The sequence below is a fragment of the Priceomyces carsonii genome, assembly GCF_900007245.1.
Source record: "Priceomyces carsonii strain CBS4050 genome assembly, scaffold: Debaryomyces_carsonii_scaffold_2, whole genome shotgun sequence".
In the NCBI taxonomy this organism is placed as follows: domain Eukaryota; kingdom Fungi; phylum Ascomycota; class Pichiomycetes; order Serinales; family Debaryomycetaceae; genus Priceomyces; species Priceomyces carsonii.
In genome coordinates, this window is record NW_026946675.1 from 1,492,753 (window position 1) to 1,510,219 (window position 17,467).

General features: G+C 37.4%; 9 protein-coding genes across 9 annotated transcripts; 3 read left to right on the forward strand and 6 right to left on the reverse strand.

The window, feature by feature from the left end:
• Window positions 1–269: 269 nt before the first annotated feature.
• NOP1 (rRNA methyltransferase) lies at window positions 270–1,211 on the forward strand (the record flags this gene model as incomplete). Its single annotated transcript, XM_062952108.1, has 1 exon — window positions 270–1,211. The coding sequence occupies one exon, from the start codon at window positions 270–272 to the stop codon at window positions 1,209–1,211; it is 942 nt and encodes a 313-aa protein (XP_062809044.1).
• A 375-nt stretch (window positions 1,212–1,586) lies between these two features.
• HEX3 (SUMO-targeted ubiquitin ligase complex subunit) lies at window positions 1,587–2,891 on the forward strand (the record flags this gene model as incomplete). The annotated part of the gene is made up of 1 exon (XM_062952109.1): window positions 1,587–2,891. One exon carries the CDS (start codon window positions 1,587–1,589, stop codon window positions 2,889–2,891), a length of 1,305 nt encoding a protein of 434 aa, XP_062809045.1.
• Window positions 2,892–3,160: 269 nt separating this feature from the next.
• Window positions 3,161–4,567, reverse strand: PRCAT00002264001 (Imp2'p; the record flags this gene model as incomplete). Its single annotated transcript, XM_062952111.1, has 1 exon — window positions 3,161–4,567. One exon carries the CDS (start codon window positions 4,565–4,567, stop codon window positions 3,161–3,163), a length of 1,407 nt encoding a protein of 468 aa, XP_062809046.1.
• A 181-nt stretch (window positions 4,568–4,748) lies between these two features.
• On the reverse strand, window positions 4,749–6,404 carry PRCAT00002265001 (uncharacterized protein; the record flags this gene model as incomplete). Its single annotated transcript, XM_062952112.1, has 1 exon — window positions 4,749–6,404. One exon carries the CDS (start codon window positions 6,402–6,404, stop codon window positions 4,749–4,751), a length of 1,656 nt encoding a protein of 551 aa, XP_062809047.1.
• A 1,556-nt stretch (window positions 6,405–7,960) lies between these two features.
• Window positions 7,961–9,916, forward strand: GUT2 (glycerol-3-phosphate dehydrogenase; the record flags this gene model as incomplete). The annotated part of the gene is made up of 1 exon (XM_062952113.1): window positions 7,961–9,916. The coding sequence occupies one exon, from the start codon at window positions 7,961–7,963 to the stop codon at window positions 9,914–9,916; it is 1,956 nt and encodes a 651-aa protein (XP_062809048.1).
• A 215-nt stretch (window positions 9,917–10,131) lies between these two features.
• On the reverse strand, window positions 10,132–11,838 carry PRCAT00002267001 (uncharacterized protein; the record flags this gene model as incomplete). The annotated part of the gene is made up of 1 exon (XM_062952114.1): window positions 10,132–11,838. One exon carries the CDS (start codon window positions 11,836–11,838, stop codon window positions 10,132–10,134), a length of 1,707 nt encoding a protein of 568 aa, XP_062809049.1.
• Window positions 11,839–12,261: 423 nt separating this feature from the next.
• On the reverse strand, window positions 12,262–12,849 carry PRCAT00002268001 (peptide alpha-N-acetyltransferase complex B subunit; the record flags this gene model as incomplete). Its single annotated transcript, XM_062952115.1, has 1 exon — window positions 12,262–12,849. One exon carries the CDS (start codon window positions 12,847–12,849, stop codon window positions 12,262–12,264), a length of 588 nt encoding a protein of 195 aa, XP_062809050.1.
• A 450-nt stretch (window positions 12,850–13,299) lies between these two features.
• PRCAT00002269001 (chromatin-binding protein) lies at window positions 13,300–15,948 on the reverse strand (the record flags this gene model as incomplete). Its single annotated transcript, XM_062952116.1, has 1 exon — window positions 13,300–15,948. The coding sequence occupies one exon, from the start codon at window positions 15,946–15,948 to the stop codon at window positions 13,300–13,302; it is 2,649 nt and encodes an 882-aa protein (XP_062809051.1).
• A 184-nt stretch (window positions 15,949–16,132) lies between these two features.
• On the reverse strand, window positions 16,133–17,446 carry PRCAT00002270001 (uncharacterized protein; the record flags this gene model as incomplete). Its single annotated transcript, XM_062952117.1, has 1 exon — window positions 16,133–17,446. One exon carries the CDS (start codon window positions 17,444–17,446, stop codon window positions 16,133–16,135), a length of 1,314 nt encoding a protein of 437 aa, XP_062809052.1.
• Between the last annotated feature and the right edge of the window lie 21 nt (window positions 17,447–17,467).

The window sequence follows — 17,467 nt, forward strand, 5'->3', positions numbered from 1 at the left end:
TAGTATCCAACGGGAGTATACTAGTTGACTTATATTATCCCTAATATAATAATTTTGCTATCAAAGAGCTACAGAATGGTTGACTATAGTATATTAGCTTAGTCATCAATATATACTTAAAGCTCAAAACTTATATAATATTCTGGTTACCCGATCATAAATTCTCTCTCATATTATTCCCCCATCGATGTAAAGAAAACTTTTCACTAAACCTTAACAGATAACGAACAGAGTAATTCTATCTTCTATATACATATAATCAGAGCAATATGGCATTTGGAGCTCCAAGAGGTAGAGGTGGTCCCCCTAGAGGTGGCCGTGGCGGTGCCAGAGGTGGTTCCCGTGGTGGTTTTAGAGGCGGTGCCCGTGGTGGTGCTAGAGGTGGTGGCCGCGGTGGTGCTAGAGGTGGTGGTCGCGGTGGTGCTAGAGGTGGCCGTGGTGGCGCTAGAGGTGGCCGTGGTGGTGCCAGAGGCGGTGCTAAAGTTGTCATCGAACCCCACAGACATGGAGGTGTTTTCATCGCTAGAGGTAAAGAAGATTTATTAGTCACTAGAAACATCGCACCTGGTGAATCTGTTTACGGTGAAAAGAGAATTTCGGTCGAAGAGCCATCGAAAGATGAGTCAGCTCCACCAACGAAAATTGAATATCGTGTTTGGAATCCTTTCAGATCAAAGTTAGCTGCAGGTATTATGGGAGGTATCGATGAGCTTGGATTTGGCCCTGGTAAGAAGGTCTTGTATTTGGGTGCTGCTTCAGGTACATCTGTTTCTCATGTTTCAGATGTTGTGGGACCAGAAGGTTTAGTTTATGCAGTTGAATTTTCCCACAGACCTGGAAGAGAATTGATATCAATGGCTAAGAAAAGACCCAATGTGATTCCCATCATTGATGATGCTCGTCATCCACAAAAATACCGTATGTTGATTGGTATGGTCGATGCAGTCTTCGCAGATGTTGCCCAACCAGATCAAGCTCGTATTATTGCCTTGAACTCGCATTTGTTTTTGAAAGACCAAGGAACTGTGGTTATTTCAATCAAAGCAAACTGTATTGATTCTACTGTTGATGCGGAAACCGTCTTCGCTAGAGAAGTTCAAAAATTGAGAGAAGAAAGAATAAAGCCATTGGAACAGTTGACATTAGAGCCTTATGAAAGAGATCATTGTGTTGTCGTGGGACGTTACGTCAGAAGTGGATTAAAGAAATAATAAGCCAAATTCTGTATTTTATTTCATTTATATGCATTTTTGTTTTCTTTAGGGATAAAAGAAAAGAACCAAGAATAAGATTTTAACTTATATCAAGGAAGAAACCGACTTTAAAAAATGTAGTCTCAATAGTTTGATCCTGTATAGTAGCTAATTACACAAAAATTCCTCATGTTATTATAATTTCTTTTATACATTTAATTATATTAACTTTTCTCTTCACTACATAGTTGTGGTGGCGGCTCTGAATAACTGATGAAATCTGCAAGTTTTTGTTTGGATTACTTTAAAACAGATATACTGCTTGAGACTTTGGTAGGAGACTAGAGCGAAATTTAGGGGCAATAGCAACATTTTGGAGGATTCCAATCAAAAATGCCGAGTGATACGATGGATGTTGTGGACCAGAGGCAGCGGCAACGGAGAGATAAAGACGTACAAGATAGACGTCTACCTCAAATAGGTGACGAAGTGATTGAAATAGCTTCCGAAGATGAAGGGGACAACACTGGGCCACTAGATAATCAAGGCGAGGAAATAGTAATTAGTGATGAGGACTACACCAATAATGATAACGACCATAATGACACTGACAATAACGAAGCTGGTGGTAATGAAGAAGAGGACGATGATGATATACAAATCACACAAATAAACCATATATCAGATGAGGCACTGATACGACGCAGAAGAAACTCTGATCTGAACCTTCAACGAAGACTAAGGAGAAGGATTGTTCCCGATGGCAATTACGAGGACGGAGACGACAGTGTTCAATTTGTTAATGAAACTCTTTCAAATTTGAATAGTGAAGAATTCTTGCAATCTTTAGATAATCATCGTCTCGACCTATTAAGACAGCTAAACGCACAATTGGATGGCGCCGCTAGGTCCAGTGGTGACACTCGAACAGGTTCAAACTACATTACTAATATTTTTGAAGAAATCAGAAGGCTATCACAACAGCGTTTGAATAACACTTATGAGCAGAACCAAGGATCTCCTAGACGCAGATTGAGATCGGGTCCAAGAACAGGACCTCCGCTCTATCAGGGTTTTGAAAATTTTGAACAGTTGGAAGGGCCTTTTCACTTGTTTGGTAACATCTTGTCTCATGATCACCTGCCTCCGCATTACAGTGAGAATGACGTTGAAAGGTCTATTATGGCGAGGATAGAAAGAGACAATGATAATGCAATAGACTCAAGGTTGGCGAGTGAAAATATCTTCAATAGGAAACTTTTGGTCGAAAAGAGGGATCTAGTGAAACATGAACATCCTGGATATTCTAATGATATAAGGAAAGATTCCGATTTATGTTGCGAACTCTGTGGTTCCACTTTGGGCTTGGGTATACCCGAAGACTTTGTCCCCGATAGAAGATATAATGATAATTTAGAATTCTATGCGAAAGAATATAGAGTCCAGGCACCCTGGTTCTGTAACCAACTTATGACGGCTACTGACAAGGCACTTTCTAAACGAGTTTTCGCTGCAAAATGCGGTCATGTATTTTGCGGTAGGTGTGTTAAAAACATCGGTAATAGATCAGGAAGGACGAAAAACCATGTCAAGACCTTAACCATTGATAATCCTGTTCTATACGCTCCTAGAAAATGTCCGGCGATAGAGTGCGGTAAGCATTTTACATCGAAGGGTTTCACAGAGTTGTATTTTTAGATTGAGGTATTTGGACATCACATGGCTCTGCAGAATATGGTTTATAGATTTGATCACTTAGAGTGCTTTCTCAATTTTCCAATCATAATATCATATATTTAAAACTGTAAATTGTACTACATTTGGCATAGTTATTGCTGTCAGTAAATACATCGTAATAAGAGAAGATAAACAATATAATATCACTCAAAATAGTCAAAGTCATTGAGCGTGTTCATTAGGAAGCATCTGACGCAGTCAAACTCAGCCGAATTATAATAAATAATTCATCAATCAATCCTAGCCTCAGACAAAGTAAGAGGCTTGATATTATTGGAAAAGACAGATGATCCTGTCTTGAATCTGCTTATCTTTTTCAATTTCTCTCTTACAACCATCACAGGAACACACAGCTTCGTAACTAAGTAATTCGATAACGAGCCTAACAATACCCCTTTAATTGCAGATTGGCCCTTTGAGCCAACTACAACCAACGTGGGTTGCAAATTGTCGATCAACTCAAGGATCAAGTGCCGTGGAATTGGATGATGTATAACCTCAATCACAACGTGAATCTGTAACTTGGTAAGCTTTAAGAGGTTTACGACCTGTTGCTTTGCTCTGTTTAACAAATCAAGTCTTTGATTCTCTCGAGTCGACTCATTAGAAAGATTAGCCTTCAAATTATGATTTGAATCATTCTCTTCGATAACGCATACGATGAATAATACAGAACCATCTACCAAGACTGTTCCAAGGCACCACTCTAATGCGAATATGGACTCAGGAGAAAAATCCATGCATACTAGGAACATTTTTGGTTTATTTTTATGATTGATCAACTGAAAGAAATTACCTCGAGTGATGGTTTGAATGGCCCTAGATTGAGTCTTGTTGGAATCGATTTTCCCCTCCTTGATTGTTTCATTCAATCTGGAGGCGAACTCCCTATCCAATTTGTCTTCAACAGCAGAGGTATAAGGCACAAGGAAATCCCGGCCATCTTCGCTTGCAGACTCAGAGTTTTTGGCCACATCGCTAGGCTTAATACTATCCTGATGATTTAGTATATCATTTTCTTGATCAATAATCTTTTTCCTGTACTCCGAATAGTTCTCTAAACGTTGTTTTCTGGAAGAGCCATCAAAGTCTGGCCTATTCAAATCTAGATGCTCTTGGTCCATCAACTTTTGTTTATCCGTGGCTATTTTATTCAATACCTCTTCATCAATTGGATTTCCAACGACTTTGGTATTCTCAAGTGCTCTTTCATTTGCAGTTAATTCTTCTAATTTACCTATCGTCGCCACATCATTGAGATTTGAGGTTTCCAAGATGTTAGAAATTTGGTGAATTTTATCATCATGACAGGCATAATTTGGAAGAATGTTACCTGTATCATCATATTGAAATTTCTCGTTGCTATCGTCATCGCTTATGTGCTCCTCCTCACTGACCTCATTGTCCCATAAATCATCGTCCTTTTTTAAGTCATCCTGAGGAATTATTCTCTCCAGAGGGTCATGGTTAATTACGGTCCACTTTAAATCTTTCTTGAATTCGTCATTCAGTATGGATGAAGATCTACTATTGCTAGCCGAGAGAGCTGGAGAGAGTGATCTACCTCGGTTACTTTTCCTAGACTGCAATATAATAGAATCTCTCTCTGCATCTAGTCTTGACTGTCTAGATGCCATTATAAATTGTCCTGTATTATAATAATAAGTCACTGATATCCAGAGTGTGACAGTTGCCTTATAGATACCTATCTATATATATATTTTGATTGCCAAGATTAAAAGGGAGCGATAAGTTTTACAGTTTATTAAATTGGCAATAAGTATTTACAGGTTACGTGACTTTATCAATTACTTATTTTCATACATCTACTTCATCATCCTCGTCTTCCTCATCTTCCGTGAGATACTCTACTAGTAAATTGGCTCCTGACTTAAGTTCAGTCGCATCATTTATCGATATTTCAGTAGGGGTTATGACCTTTTTGGGATACGGCTGGATTAGCTCGAATCTAAAGGGAAATTTCGATAAAAACTCGGCTCTCGATAAAACTGTTTGCAGGTTATCGGCAGAAGCTGAGACTGTGTCTTGTATATCCGGTTCATCTCCTGCGGATTCGAGAAGTTGAAGTTCGATGTACAAATACAAGTCGTTTATCTGGGCAGCTTTCGATATGGTCTCAATAATTCTTCTCCCATCAGGCATTTTGAATGAAATTCTGGTACTTGGCTCCTTTCTTAATTCTTCAAGCCAATTACTCAGCGCGAGAGAGGCAAGATAATCTTCTCTTTGCTTCTTGGCTGATATGAGCTCTTGCTGGAATTTGAGATTTCTCTCTTTCTCAAGTTTTTTCAATCTGTCCTTTTCTAAAGATTGGACATAAGCATCATCTTGCTGCTGTTTGACAAGCCTTGCAAATTCAATCTCTTGTAGATCAATTCTCTGTGTGATAAGCTGTGGATTGAAAGACTCTAAAAGTTTATTGAGATTTCGAACAATCTTTTTTATCGTGCTGTTTTTCTTCTCGGCTGTCAAGAATTGAGGTGATAAATTCGACTTATAAACCATCGACATGGACGACATAACCGAAGGGTTGTTGGACACATTTCCTATTAGTGAAATAAATGGGAGAGTTTTCACCTGATAAGCTTTCCCGACTTCAAAGGCTTCCGGGGACCTTTCTACGTTTGACACATAAATATTGTTTTCCTTGAACAATCCACTTTCCTTGTTAAAACGCATATTAAAATTTGGATCATCCAAGATATTCGAAATAAAATCAGTCGTTTCGTCGTTGACTAAAATGATTAACAACCATGTATAACTCTTTTGCGTACTTGTATGAATTTCATTAAAGTTAGATTCTCTTAAATTATAATTATTATTGGCTGAAGATAACAGAGCAACCAAGGTCTCGTCATCAGAGACGCTGTCCTCTAATAATTTGTAGCGTGGGTCGTATTCATCATAGTTGAATGCTTTAGGGAACTTATTTTTACTCTTTTCTGGAGAAGTCCCCACCAAATATCTAAATATAGATACTAGCATTTGAAATAAAGACTTTGGAATGATCATAAGAATGAGCCAGATCGAATGAACTGGAAAGGGAAGTTGCTGCTGCAGAGTGCTGATATTTTTTCGCTTCTGTTCTTGTTCTTGTTCCTTCAATGATGAATGGAGACCTATCTCCAATTGCCAGTGATTTGAGATTCTGGGGGCCATAGGTAACTTTGGTAAAAAGTTGTCTAGAAACAACTGATTTTGCAAGTTAACTACAGAATCATGTCTTGACCCATTTCTTGAGACATTCCTCTGCCTTACTTCAGATGCCTCTTCATGCACTTCAACACCACTTGACTCTACAGATGTGAACCCATGTTCGAAGTATCCAGATACTGCATTGTTCAAATTGTTGTCATTAATCGTCAATAAACGTTTGATTTTGTCGTCATTTTCATCATCTAGTCCTGTTATTGTTTTGAACTCCGATAGTAACCGATCCGTTTCTTCAGACATATTAATAGGATAGAGCAGTCTATCTATAAAGAATAATACGTAACAATCCAGTGATGTGAACAAATATCTCTCGACGAGTTAATATGCAGAACTATAGTAAAGAATACCAGAACTATGGAGATAGTGATCATACATTTATAAGAGCAGAACACCAGAAGATAAATACGATCATCATATGGATGGTGTCTCTTCCTATTCTTGAGCCATCTCTTATTAGCCAGTGTTCTATATTCAATAAGAATCAAACATGAAAGGAGCCAGATATTCGAGCCTGGCGAATGAAGTCACATTGAAAATCTAGAGTGAAGGTCGTATTCTTTCATAAGGAGAGATTAATGAATATGTAGTATAGGCACCTAACGAGGTATAGAATTCTATTTCTTGCCAGACGAAATGTCAGAACCATCAATTGCAAAAGTAACCAATTTAGGTATCAAGTCTAATAGTGAAACTTAGAGCCAAAAACTTAACCTGCCTTATTTCTCATTATCTTATTCAAACCACTCCCTTGAATTTAACAGTTTACTATTGATCATTGTATAGCAGCACTGTACTCATATCGGATCCAGATGATATCTTCTTATATAAATTTAACACATGTTTTGGCCCAAGTGCTATATCTTCATACCAACAGCCAGGAGAGAAAAGCTTCAAGAAGAGGAAATCTCTTAATCCTGCCTTACTTCGGGTCTTTGTTAAAGACTTTTGCAGTCAGCAACAGTTCCATGCAATATTTACCTCTGGAGAAGGACTAAATGTCGCACAAACTTCTATGTCGCTAGTGCCTCACCAGCTTCAGTTCCTCTACTTGGAAACCCGCCTTTGAAAACTCATCTGTCCAGTTGAGAATAGTATCCGAGGTATGGCGCGGCTGGTACACAAGCTTCTGCTTGTCGGCTCAAAGGCATCATGGATTCCAGTTGTGATGAGCTTTAGAGATCTTGCGCTTTGTTTGAATAGGCGAAGTCTTGTTGGGACTTTGGCAATCTGCAAGTTGGTAGCACTGAGGCTATTAGTGGCTGATACTTGATTGCTGCGATGAACTGTCGATGGTGCTTTTATCCTGTGCATATAGATCTAGGTCTCGCTAAACTGTTGTGTTTTCTCGCTACAACGTCGTTATCGGTTGAGCGGAACCAAGTTAATATAGCGACAGCGCGCGTTGGCTGCTATGCGCAATGGATTCCCGCAGGGGTTGTTCTCTCACCGCACCGCAGCCCACCGCCAGCCCCACCACTCCGACTAAGCAGCCGAACTTCGATGCCAACGTTATATAAATCGCATTTTTCCTTTGTCGTTGCAACTAGCAAACTCTTCTCTTTTTACTTAAAGCTAATCGGACTTTAGCATCTTGTAATTTAGCTGATTACACCAGTGGTAATACACTAAGTGCTCTTACTGAATAAAGCTGGAGCATAAAAAAAGAAATAAACAGATATATTGTTGCCCCGTTGAAGTTGCGACAAATAAGAGATCTCCACGAATATCGTTGTGACTCTTGATTTAATACTCACTCATTCACGTTGAAGCCATATATTCATCTAATCTAATCCAAAATGTCAAAATTTTTCCGTTCAACCTTAGGAAAAGTTGCTTTGGGTTCGGCCGCTGGACTTGGTGGTACTGTTGTGTACCTAGATTTTATTAGGTCACCTAAGCCTTCTGCGCTCACTAACTCATATAAACCATTAAGAAAAGATTTACCGGAACCACCTTCCAGGGAGTCTCTTTTGAAGAACTTGGACACTACAGAAAAATTTGATGTTGTGGTCATCGGTGGTGGTGCGACAGGTACTGGTGTTGCCTTGGATGCTGCGACTAGAGGTATGAACGTATGTATGTTGGAAAAAACCGATTTTGCATCAGGTACATCTTCTAAGTCTACTAAAATGGCTCACGGTGGTGTTCGTTATTTGGAAAAGGCTATTTTCCAGTTATCGAAAGCCCAGTTGGATCTAGTGATTGAAGCTCTCAATGAAAGAGGTAACATGTTAAAGACTGCACCACACTTGTGTTCGGTTTTACCAATTATGATTCCTGTTTATAAATGGTGGCAAGCTCCTTACTTCTTTCTTGGTTGCAAAATGTACGATTGGTTTGCAGGACATCAAAATTTGAGAAGCTCTACTATCTTCTCCAGAGAGATGACTAGTGCTATTGCACCAATGATGGATGACTCAAATTTGAAGGCTGCTTGTATTTATCATGATGGTAGTTTCAATGACGCTAGGATGAATTCTTCTTTAGCTATCACTGCCATAAACAGTGGTGCAACTGTTTTGAATTACATGGAAGTTCAGCAATTAATTAAGGAAGATGGAAAATTAGTTGGTGTTAGAGCCCTTGATAGAGAAACCGGAAAAGAATACAAGATTAGGGCTACGGCAACCGTCAATGCAACAGGTCCATTGGCTGACAAGATTTTAGAAATGGACGAAGACCCATTAGGTTTGCCTTCTAAAATTCAAAAGCCTCCAAAAATGGTTGTTCCCTCAAGTGGTGTTCATGTTGTCTTGCCAGAGTATTATTGTCCAAGAGATATTGGATTATTGGATCCATCCACGTCTGATGGTAGAGTTATGTTCTTCTTGCCATGGCAAGGAAAGGTTTTGGCTGGAACAACTGATACTCCCTTAAAGTATGTACCGCCTAACCCAACTCCAACTGAAGAGGAAATTCGTGATATTTTGAAAGAATTACAAAAGTATATTGTATTCCCTGTTAATAGAGAGGATGTTTTATCAGCCTGGTCTGGTATTAGACCTTTGGTACGTGATCCTGCTTCAATTCCAAAGGGTGAAAATTCTAGTGGTAGTACGCAAGGATTGGTTCGTTCTCACTTGATTACTGAATCTCCTACTGGCTTATTGACTATCTCCGGTGGTAAATGGACCACTTATAGAGAGATGGCTCAAGAAACTGTTGATACTTTAGTTAAAGATTATGATTTCGACGGAAGGAATAAGAACTTCAAGCCTTGCCAAACGAATGACATTTTGTTGATTGGAGGTGAAGATTACTCCAAGAACTACTCAGCTAGACTTATTCATGAGTATCATATTCCGTTGAAGTTAGCTAAACATTTGTCGCACAATTACGGTTCAAGAGCCTCTTTGATTCTTGAAATCTATCATCAATCTGACTATAACAAATTACCTGTCACTCTTGCTGCAACAAAGAGCTTCACGCCATCTGAAACGTCTGCATCTCCAGGTAATACTTTAAGTTATCAGTCTTTTGATGAACCATTTACAATTGCAGAATTGAAGTACTCTTTGAAATACGAATACACCAGAACTCCTATCGACTTCTTAGCAAGAAGAACTAGATTAGCTTTCTTAAATGCAAGAGAAGCATTAGGTGCAGTTGATGGTGTTGTTGAGATCATGAAAAATGAATTGGGCTGGGATGAACAAACTACTGCTAAATTAACCAGCGAAGCTAAGGACTACATTGGCCAATTTGGTATTTCGCCGGAAAAATTCGATGTAACAGATTTTGTGGTCCAATAGGTAGATTGTTATTTTATTGATTTCATCATGTAACTATACGATTCTCAAAATTATTTATTTCAACTATAAATTTTATAGACGTATTCCTCATACATAAGCTTATAATTGATGTTTTAATGCTTTAACTTCCTATCTTGTTCTGCCATACTTCAATCTGAATTGAAGCATAAGATCATATGATATAAAATACATAAAGCAGTGGTAAAATAAATTGATTAATTTCGAATGTTTAAATCCTCGACCTCCTCTGCAAGCTTATTTACTCTAGCTTTTCTTATTTTCTCAGTTCTTCTCTTGTCACTACTGGCATGTTTTTCACCTCCACGGCCCGGGCTAAGGTTATCGTCGATATCAATAGAATCAGTATCAGGAGTATAACCATACTTAATTTGATAATCCGTAGGTGGTTCTCTCAAAATATCTCTAATTGTTTCATTTCCAACCAATTGATTATGCAATCCGAAACTGAAACACCATTTTAAATGAATCAATCTGATATAAAGAAACCAACTGTTAATATGAATCAATCTCGTTTTTGACAATTTTACGTAAGTATAATCCATTAAAGACTTTTGAATTGAGATTCCCTCTGGAGACTTCTTATATATCTCAGCTCTCTTGCTGTTATCAGTATAGCATTTCAAAGTGTTAAGTATATCTCCAAATATTGAATGAGATGATTTCCTGTCCTTTTTAGATATTTTTTTGTCTGACAAATTTGCCAAACGATCCACTATAGAAAATAAAGCACCCTGCTCATAATAAGGGGCGTTGGAATTGAAATCCTCATCTTCAAATTCATCGTCAATATCTTCCAGGTCATCATACTTAAAGAGTTCATAGCAAAGAGCAATCACCCTTCCAGCTGCCTTCGAGATTTCCAAGTTCTCGTCATTATCCATCAAATCAACCAAATTTGGAATTATTTCTGTTATTCTTTCGTTGAGGTATTCACCCCTTTTCAACAAGGTTAAAAGACAACCCGTAGCATGTAATCCAGAGATTGCAACAGATGCCTCAGCATCCGCTTTCGCGAACGATTCAGTCAATAGCTTTTGATCACTATCCTTTTCGAAAATAGTGGAATAATCTCTATCACCTGCATCGATCTGCTGGTGCAAAGCAATGGAACTCAAACTAAGACCCTCGCTCAATTCAAGAAGCCATGTTATTTTTTCATCAATCCCAAAGCTTGAAGTCCCGTTGTAGAGAACAAGGAGAAGCCCTGTATATCCAGTAATAAGATTCGATTTGTTTTCATTAGTTATAACCCCATTGGGAGGATCTTGAATCAATTTTTGTATATGACTTAAGAGTTCAGAAGATATAAAGGAACTGAATTCCTCTATATTCCCTGCTATGATAGCAACGATGGATCTGAATAACAATAGAAATTCAGTTTCGGATCTGTAATCGCCACTAGTGAACACATTGACTAAATCTTGAACTTTGTCTTCCGTTACATACTTATTAGTTCCTATGACAGTCTCATTGTAGATTGACAATGGCTTTGAGACTACCAATTTGTAAAGCTGAGCCAAAAGAAGCTCTCTCGATTGTGATGACACTTCAGTCCTTGACCTAGACAAAGAAAATATAATATCGTTTATACCTGTCGAGCTAGATTTAATGACTGATGTATTCAATTGCTCTGTAGATTTCTGTTTCTGATCTCCATGTTCCACCCCTTGATACCCAGTACGTCCAGATGAGTCCTGTTGCTCCACAAATGACTGTAAAGACTCAAGTTTCTTTGAAAGCAACTCTTCAATGCTTTGAAAGTTGAAGTCAAGTTGCCCATTTTCCTCGCCATCTGCTGTTGGAGTCCTTGCTCTGGATGCTGAACGAGACGAAGAATTTGAAAGGGTTTCACCCTTTAACATATTTCTTGTCTTCTGTAGCTTTGGTGACATTCCAGACATCTTGTATCAGTATAGTTTTACTTTATTTTGTGAGTCAGCGTAGCAAAATTAATTATATAGGAATTAAAATTGCACCCTTGAACGAATTTATGATATCGACTCGTGACTCATGTATTACTAACACATCGATAACGGCAAATCTTATAAGAATATATGAAGATATAAGAATAATCAGAGATTGATAATCTAGAGTAGTTGGTTTTATCTATTATATTATACAGTTATTGAATTAAAGTATGCTCATATGGATAATATGCAAATTTAGTTGACATGAAAAGAATTATCACCAACTCTATGACAAAAGTTGCTTTGTATAAATTAAAAGTTCAAGGACGTGAACAATAAAGGCTATAATCCTCTGGGAGACTTTTCGAAGCTAAATACCTGTTGTGGTGTCTTTACGAATCCTCAAATGACAAAAAACTAAAATACAACCTCTTGCGGAAGAACACACACTTTTTCGCCATTCTTCCTCACTGTATCGTTATTCACGTCCCTTGGTAACAGCTTCCGCATATCAAAAGCATCAATTTCGTCGTCTATCTTCAGCCGATCTTCAGGTATCGTCCGACCATAATAGCCTACTACCCTTCGGTACACACTGTAACCTAGCTTTTCGTACAATTGGCGACCTAAAGTGTTCGTTACCTTGACGAATAAGTCGACAAATAATGTCTCGTAAGGTTTTCCCTTGGTAAGCTCTTCTAATTGTAGGCACAAATCGGATGCTAGACCTATCCTTCTGTATTGATTACTGATCGTGACAGCAGTAATATGCGTATGCCATTCCTTCCGACTAAGCTGACCCTCTACTTTACCCATCATGTATCCGCTAATCTCGTTGTGCTGTCCGAAATCATCATATGGTTCTACAGATTTAAAGAATAACGTTGGCCATTCTGTCAAATAATGAAAATAAAAGGATGGATTGAAATTCTCCGTCAAAGGATCAATATTAATTGGATTAATCTCAAACAAATCCTCCATCTGAAATGGTTTAATTGAAGTCATGATCGACACGGAATTGTGTTGTATTTTGATTTAAATTGATGACTTCATCAAATGACTTGATTTGCTCTTTTGTTTGTCGTGTGAATATATAAAAAGTCGTACAAAAATTTGTCGAAATTTCATTCTTTTATAGCTTTTCTTAAGATTACATTACTATAACTTTATTTAACGACATTTAAGATGTACGGTGGTCCAGGAGCTCAACAAAGCGAAGAACAAAGGAAGTTACAAGAAAAAGCTGCTTATGATACTTTAAAAATGGCAGGATACATAGCAGGAGCGTTATGGATCACACCTATAATTATCCATTTTGTCAAGAGACACATTTAATGTTATGAAAGAATTAAAAAAACATTCTACAAAGTCTTTCATTTGTACATACTTAGGATTTGTATTATATGATGTTTATAAACTAATCTGACTTTATTATAATCATGAGAAAAATGTAGTCTATTCGTCATTATCAATGTCAATCAATGCTTCTCTTAGTTTGCTGACTTTGTTAGCTAAGTTTGAAAACTCCATTCTCTCGGATATCTTACTTGCAGCTGATAGTCCTCTGTCAGTTTTGATAAGCTTCGCGATACTGAGGGCCCTTTTCAATTTATAGTCTTTGCAGGCGTCACCAAACAACTTCAAGAGAGATTTGTCCAAAACAATACTATACTGCTGCAATCTATCCATAATTTCCTCACTCTCTTCTTCCTGAAATTCGTCATTTAATGAATCGCTGACTATCTTGCCCATAGTTAAACATCTCAAAACCATTTCTTCGGGATCATCTTCATTTGAATTTACGAGTGTTGCATCATCATCAGCTTCATCCAAAATATCATTTCCTTTCTCGCGAATTGGCTTTTGATATATTGATACTGGCAACTTAATGCTGAGCTCAACGGGGAGTGGAAGTGGGAAATCTGGATATTGACTATTGTTTTTCAAAATCAAACAATTCAACTGCTCTCTATAGAGACCTAATGGCCAACACTTCCAATGTCTTTTATTCTTGTTTGTTCCATGTTCGGTTAACGTGTTGTTGCAATTTAAAAGAGGAATCCACTTAGAGTTATTTGCTTCTCGCCAGGATTGAAGTATAAGCAAAGTATCGTCGATACCGGGAACAATACAAGGATCATTGTACTCATTGAAAAAGACACCTTTGATTAAAGGTATTTCGGGGTTTGGTGACTGCTTGAGTGGCAAGAGTACATCTTGCTGGATGAACTTGAAGTCTGAATTAACATCAAGGATTGAGTAGCAATAAACCTTTGATGATATCTGATTAATTGAGAAAATAGTATTGTTCTGAGATGAAATTAATGTCACAACAGGCGTAGTCTTGATAAGATTGAGACATACTCCATGAACATTGAAAAACCTCACATAACCAAAGTTTGTTCCAACAACAATCACTGCATCATTTTCCGACTTGAGTTTGTAATTATTAGTTATTGCAACTGATGTAATATATTCATTTTTCAACAACGGGATTCTCTTTTCCCATGCATCTTGAGTTCCTTCGTGGTTTCTATAATATATAGTTCCAACTGATGAACCATCTTTATATCCAGAAGCACCCAAGAGCAAGCCGTTAAAGTTGATAGAGCATAAATCGTAATTTTCTGAGTCCATGAAATGATAATCCTTGTTAATAGACCGGTCAAAAAATGATACAGTTATGGTTTGCTGACTGGCAGCGTCTTCATAGGAAAGATTCTTTACCGACCAAACATATCCAACCGAATTCATAAAAAGATACCTTCTATCAGCATTCGATGCATTTTTCTTTTCGTTCTTCCAAGGCGTAGATCCAGGAGAATATGGCTTTAAGTTCGGTTCTTGAGGTAAGATGAACAGAGGGTGACGAGCATTTCCATTACTTTTATGGCGCTTTCTTTGTCCCTCATCTAAAAACTTATCTCTGTTATAATAAGAATTACTCTTCGCAAAGCTCTCTATCTCATCATCTTGATCAATTACCATCGAATCTTCCTCATGTAGCCTGAGCTCATCGTCTGACACTTTGTCTATGTTATCAGCATTGCGTTCCTCTTCGGCTTCTGAATCATTCAATAACGTGTCTGTATTATTCTCACCCTCCAGTTCTTCTGCTTCGTTTAAAAATAGACTATTCAAGTCATTCTCTGGCAGCTTGTCTATAATATTGATAAATTGTACAATTTCACCATTCGAGGTTCCAACGTAGAGATCCCTATGTTGCCAGTCTAAATTGATAGGCACATGAGAACCTAACAGAACATTTATATCCTTAATTTTCTTATTCAGATTGTTAAACTCAAAGATTGTTATCGACGAATCAAGATACAATATTGCACAATATTTGTCGTTTGGAGAAATTGCAAAGTCAATTATTTTAGAATTAGTACCCTTGAATTCTCTTTTGTAATCATTCCAGTCTGATCTCTCATATACCCTGATCGCATTTGAGCTCGTTGGAACTAATAAGAATTCTCCATTGTTGGACCAAGTAGTCTTGGTAGTGACTAATTCATCTTTATGCTCATCGATGAAGTCTATGGTATGCATAGAAGTATGGATCTTATTTGGTAAGATGCTCGGAATAGTCTCAAGCAAAGATGGAACTTCATTGACTACAGAATAAAGTTGAATATTCCCGTCAGTCAAGCTTAATGCCATTATTTCTCCAGAATAATTGTACGACATATTCAATACTTGATGCGGGACATTTATATGGGTAACATTGTTGTCATTCTGCAAATCGATAAGGGCTACTTTGTTATCATCTCCTCCGCAAAGTATTCGTTTCCCATCGTTAATGAAAACAGAATCTCTAAGTGGAAGCTCAGACCTGAAAATAGATCCTTTAGACTCATTCAACGTTAAATCAACTAACTCAAGATTCCCATCAGTATTAGTAATCAATAATTGGTTTCCATGGTGTGCAATAGAGGTTAAGTTGTCTAATATATCAATGGACGTTGGTTCCAAGTCCGGTTCATTTACATTAAACACCTTCACCAATCCTTCACTATTTCCAATTATTAATTTGTTTATTGAAGAGTTATACTTCACGAAAGAATTTCCGTCTGGAAATGCCGTAATTCTATCCTCGGTCATATTTGAAGCTTCTATAAAATGGTCTAAAGCAAATGTGTATTAACTTATTTATATTTTAATGATGAGGAAGACCGCGTTTCCTTTTTTGGGTTCGCGTCTTAATTTTTCAACTCTATTTGGCTGCAAGCTTCTACTCAACGTGGATATTCATATCATTGAAAACATAAAAGAAAAGCTCATGTATTTAATCTATAGAAGCTTCCATATTTGTTTTCTTTTTAAGTAGGTAGAGGTATTTTTTGGCTGTCTTTTCGTTCTTTTTGCAAATTGAAAGTATTCCTATCTCATTCGCAGCCAATGCAATTGGATTGCGTGAACAATTTGAATCAAAATACAAATGCTCAAGAGTATACGGTATACTAGAACGCAAGAAGGTCTTCTTCTTTGTTGGGGGAATCATCAAATGTTTCAAGCCTGGGGGAAAGGAAATCAACTTGAGATTGATATTCTCACATCTGCAAAAATACATTGCAGTGAGACTTTTTGGTAAGCATAATAAGGAAGATGGTATTTTGTAGCCAAGTAACATAAAGCTTCTAAGGTTTGTAAGGCGTGATATTAGTTCCACGCTAAGGGGAATCTTGGATATCTTTAGGTCTTCTATCGATTCTAAAATTTGTATATTGAAAAACTGCTTGGTTTTGCTGTAAGCGTTGTTTATGGTTATACTCTTGAGCCTAGGCATTGGACGACCACAATTGCTTAGTACTATCTTCTGTCCAATTTGAATCTCCTCTAATGTTTCCGGAAAAGAGCTGGGATCAATTATGACATGTGTCTTATGATTCAGTGATGATGTACAAATGAATTTTTTTAGATTTTTGGGAAATGAGCTAAGAATTCTTATCGACTTGCAGTCAACCAACTCAAGTAGTTCTATACAAGGTGATGCGAATACCTTAGAGTCAAATTTACCCCACCTCAAGAGCCTCAAGCTCCTTACATTTTTCGGAAATTTGAAATAATGAACAAAGTGGTCTCCACCAGAATTCGCTCTAGTGACATGGAAATGGAATTCAATGTCATCAAAGCGGAAGTGTTTGTGAATGAGCTTTAGAAACTCGGTCATTATGTGATGATCTCTTAAACTTACTATTTTTAAGTACACAATTATCTTTGATGGTGAACAACAGTATCCTAGATGCTTTCGGATAGTTAGCATATCATTAAACAAGAGAACACTATCAAATTCTTGAAGAATGATACTGTTTTCATCAATATGAGGATCTTTTATCTTTATTTTGCAGTTTGAAAACCCAAAGTTCCTGCTGAAGTAACTTCTTGTCGCTATATAGTCCAATTCTTTGTTGTCACTTGAAATTGAACCATCAGGTAACCTTCTGTAGCTCAAAAATAATCTGTTGACTATATTGAAAGGTACTTCGTTGAAAATACGAATAATTATTTCGGTAGGAAGCGAAAATAATGGAAATTTGGAACATTCTTCGTGACCTTGAAGAAACCTTTTGAAGCTTTCAACATTGTTGAAGAGCTTCATTGTCAAGAAGATACATCAAGG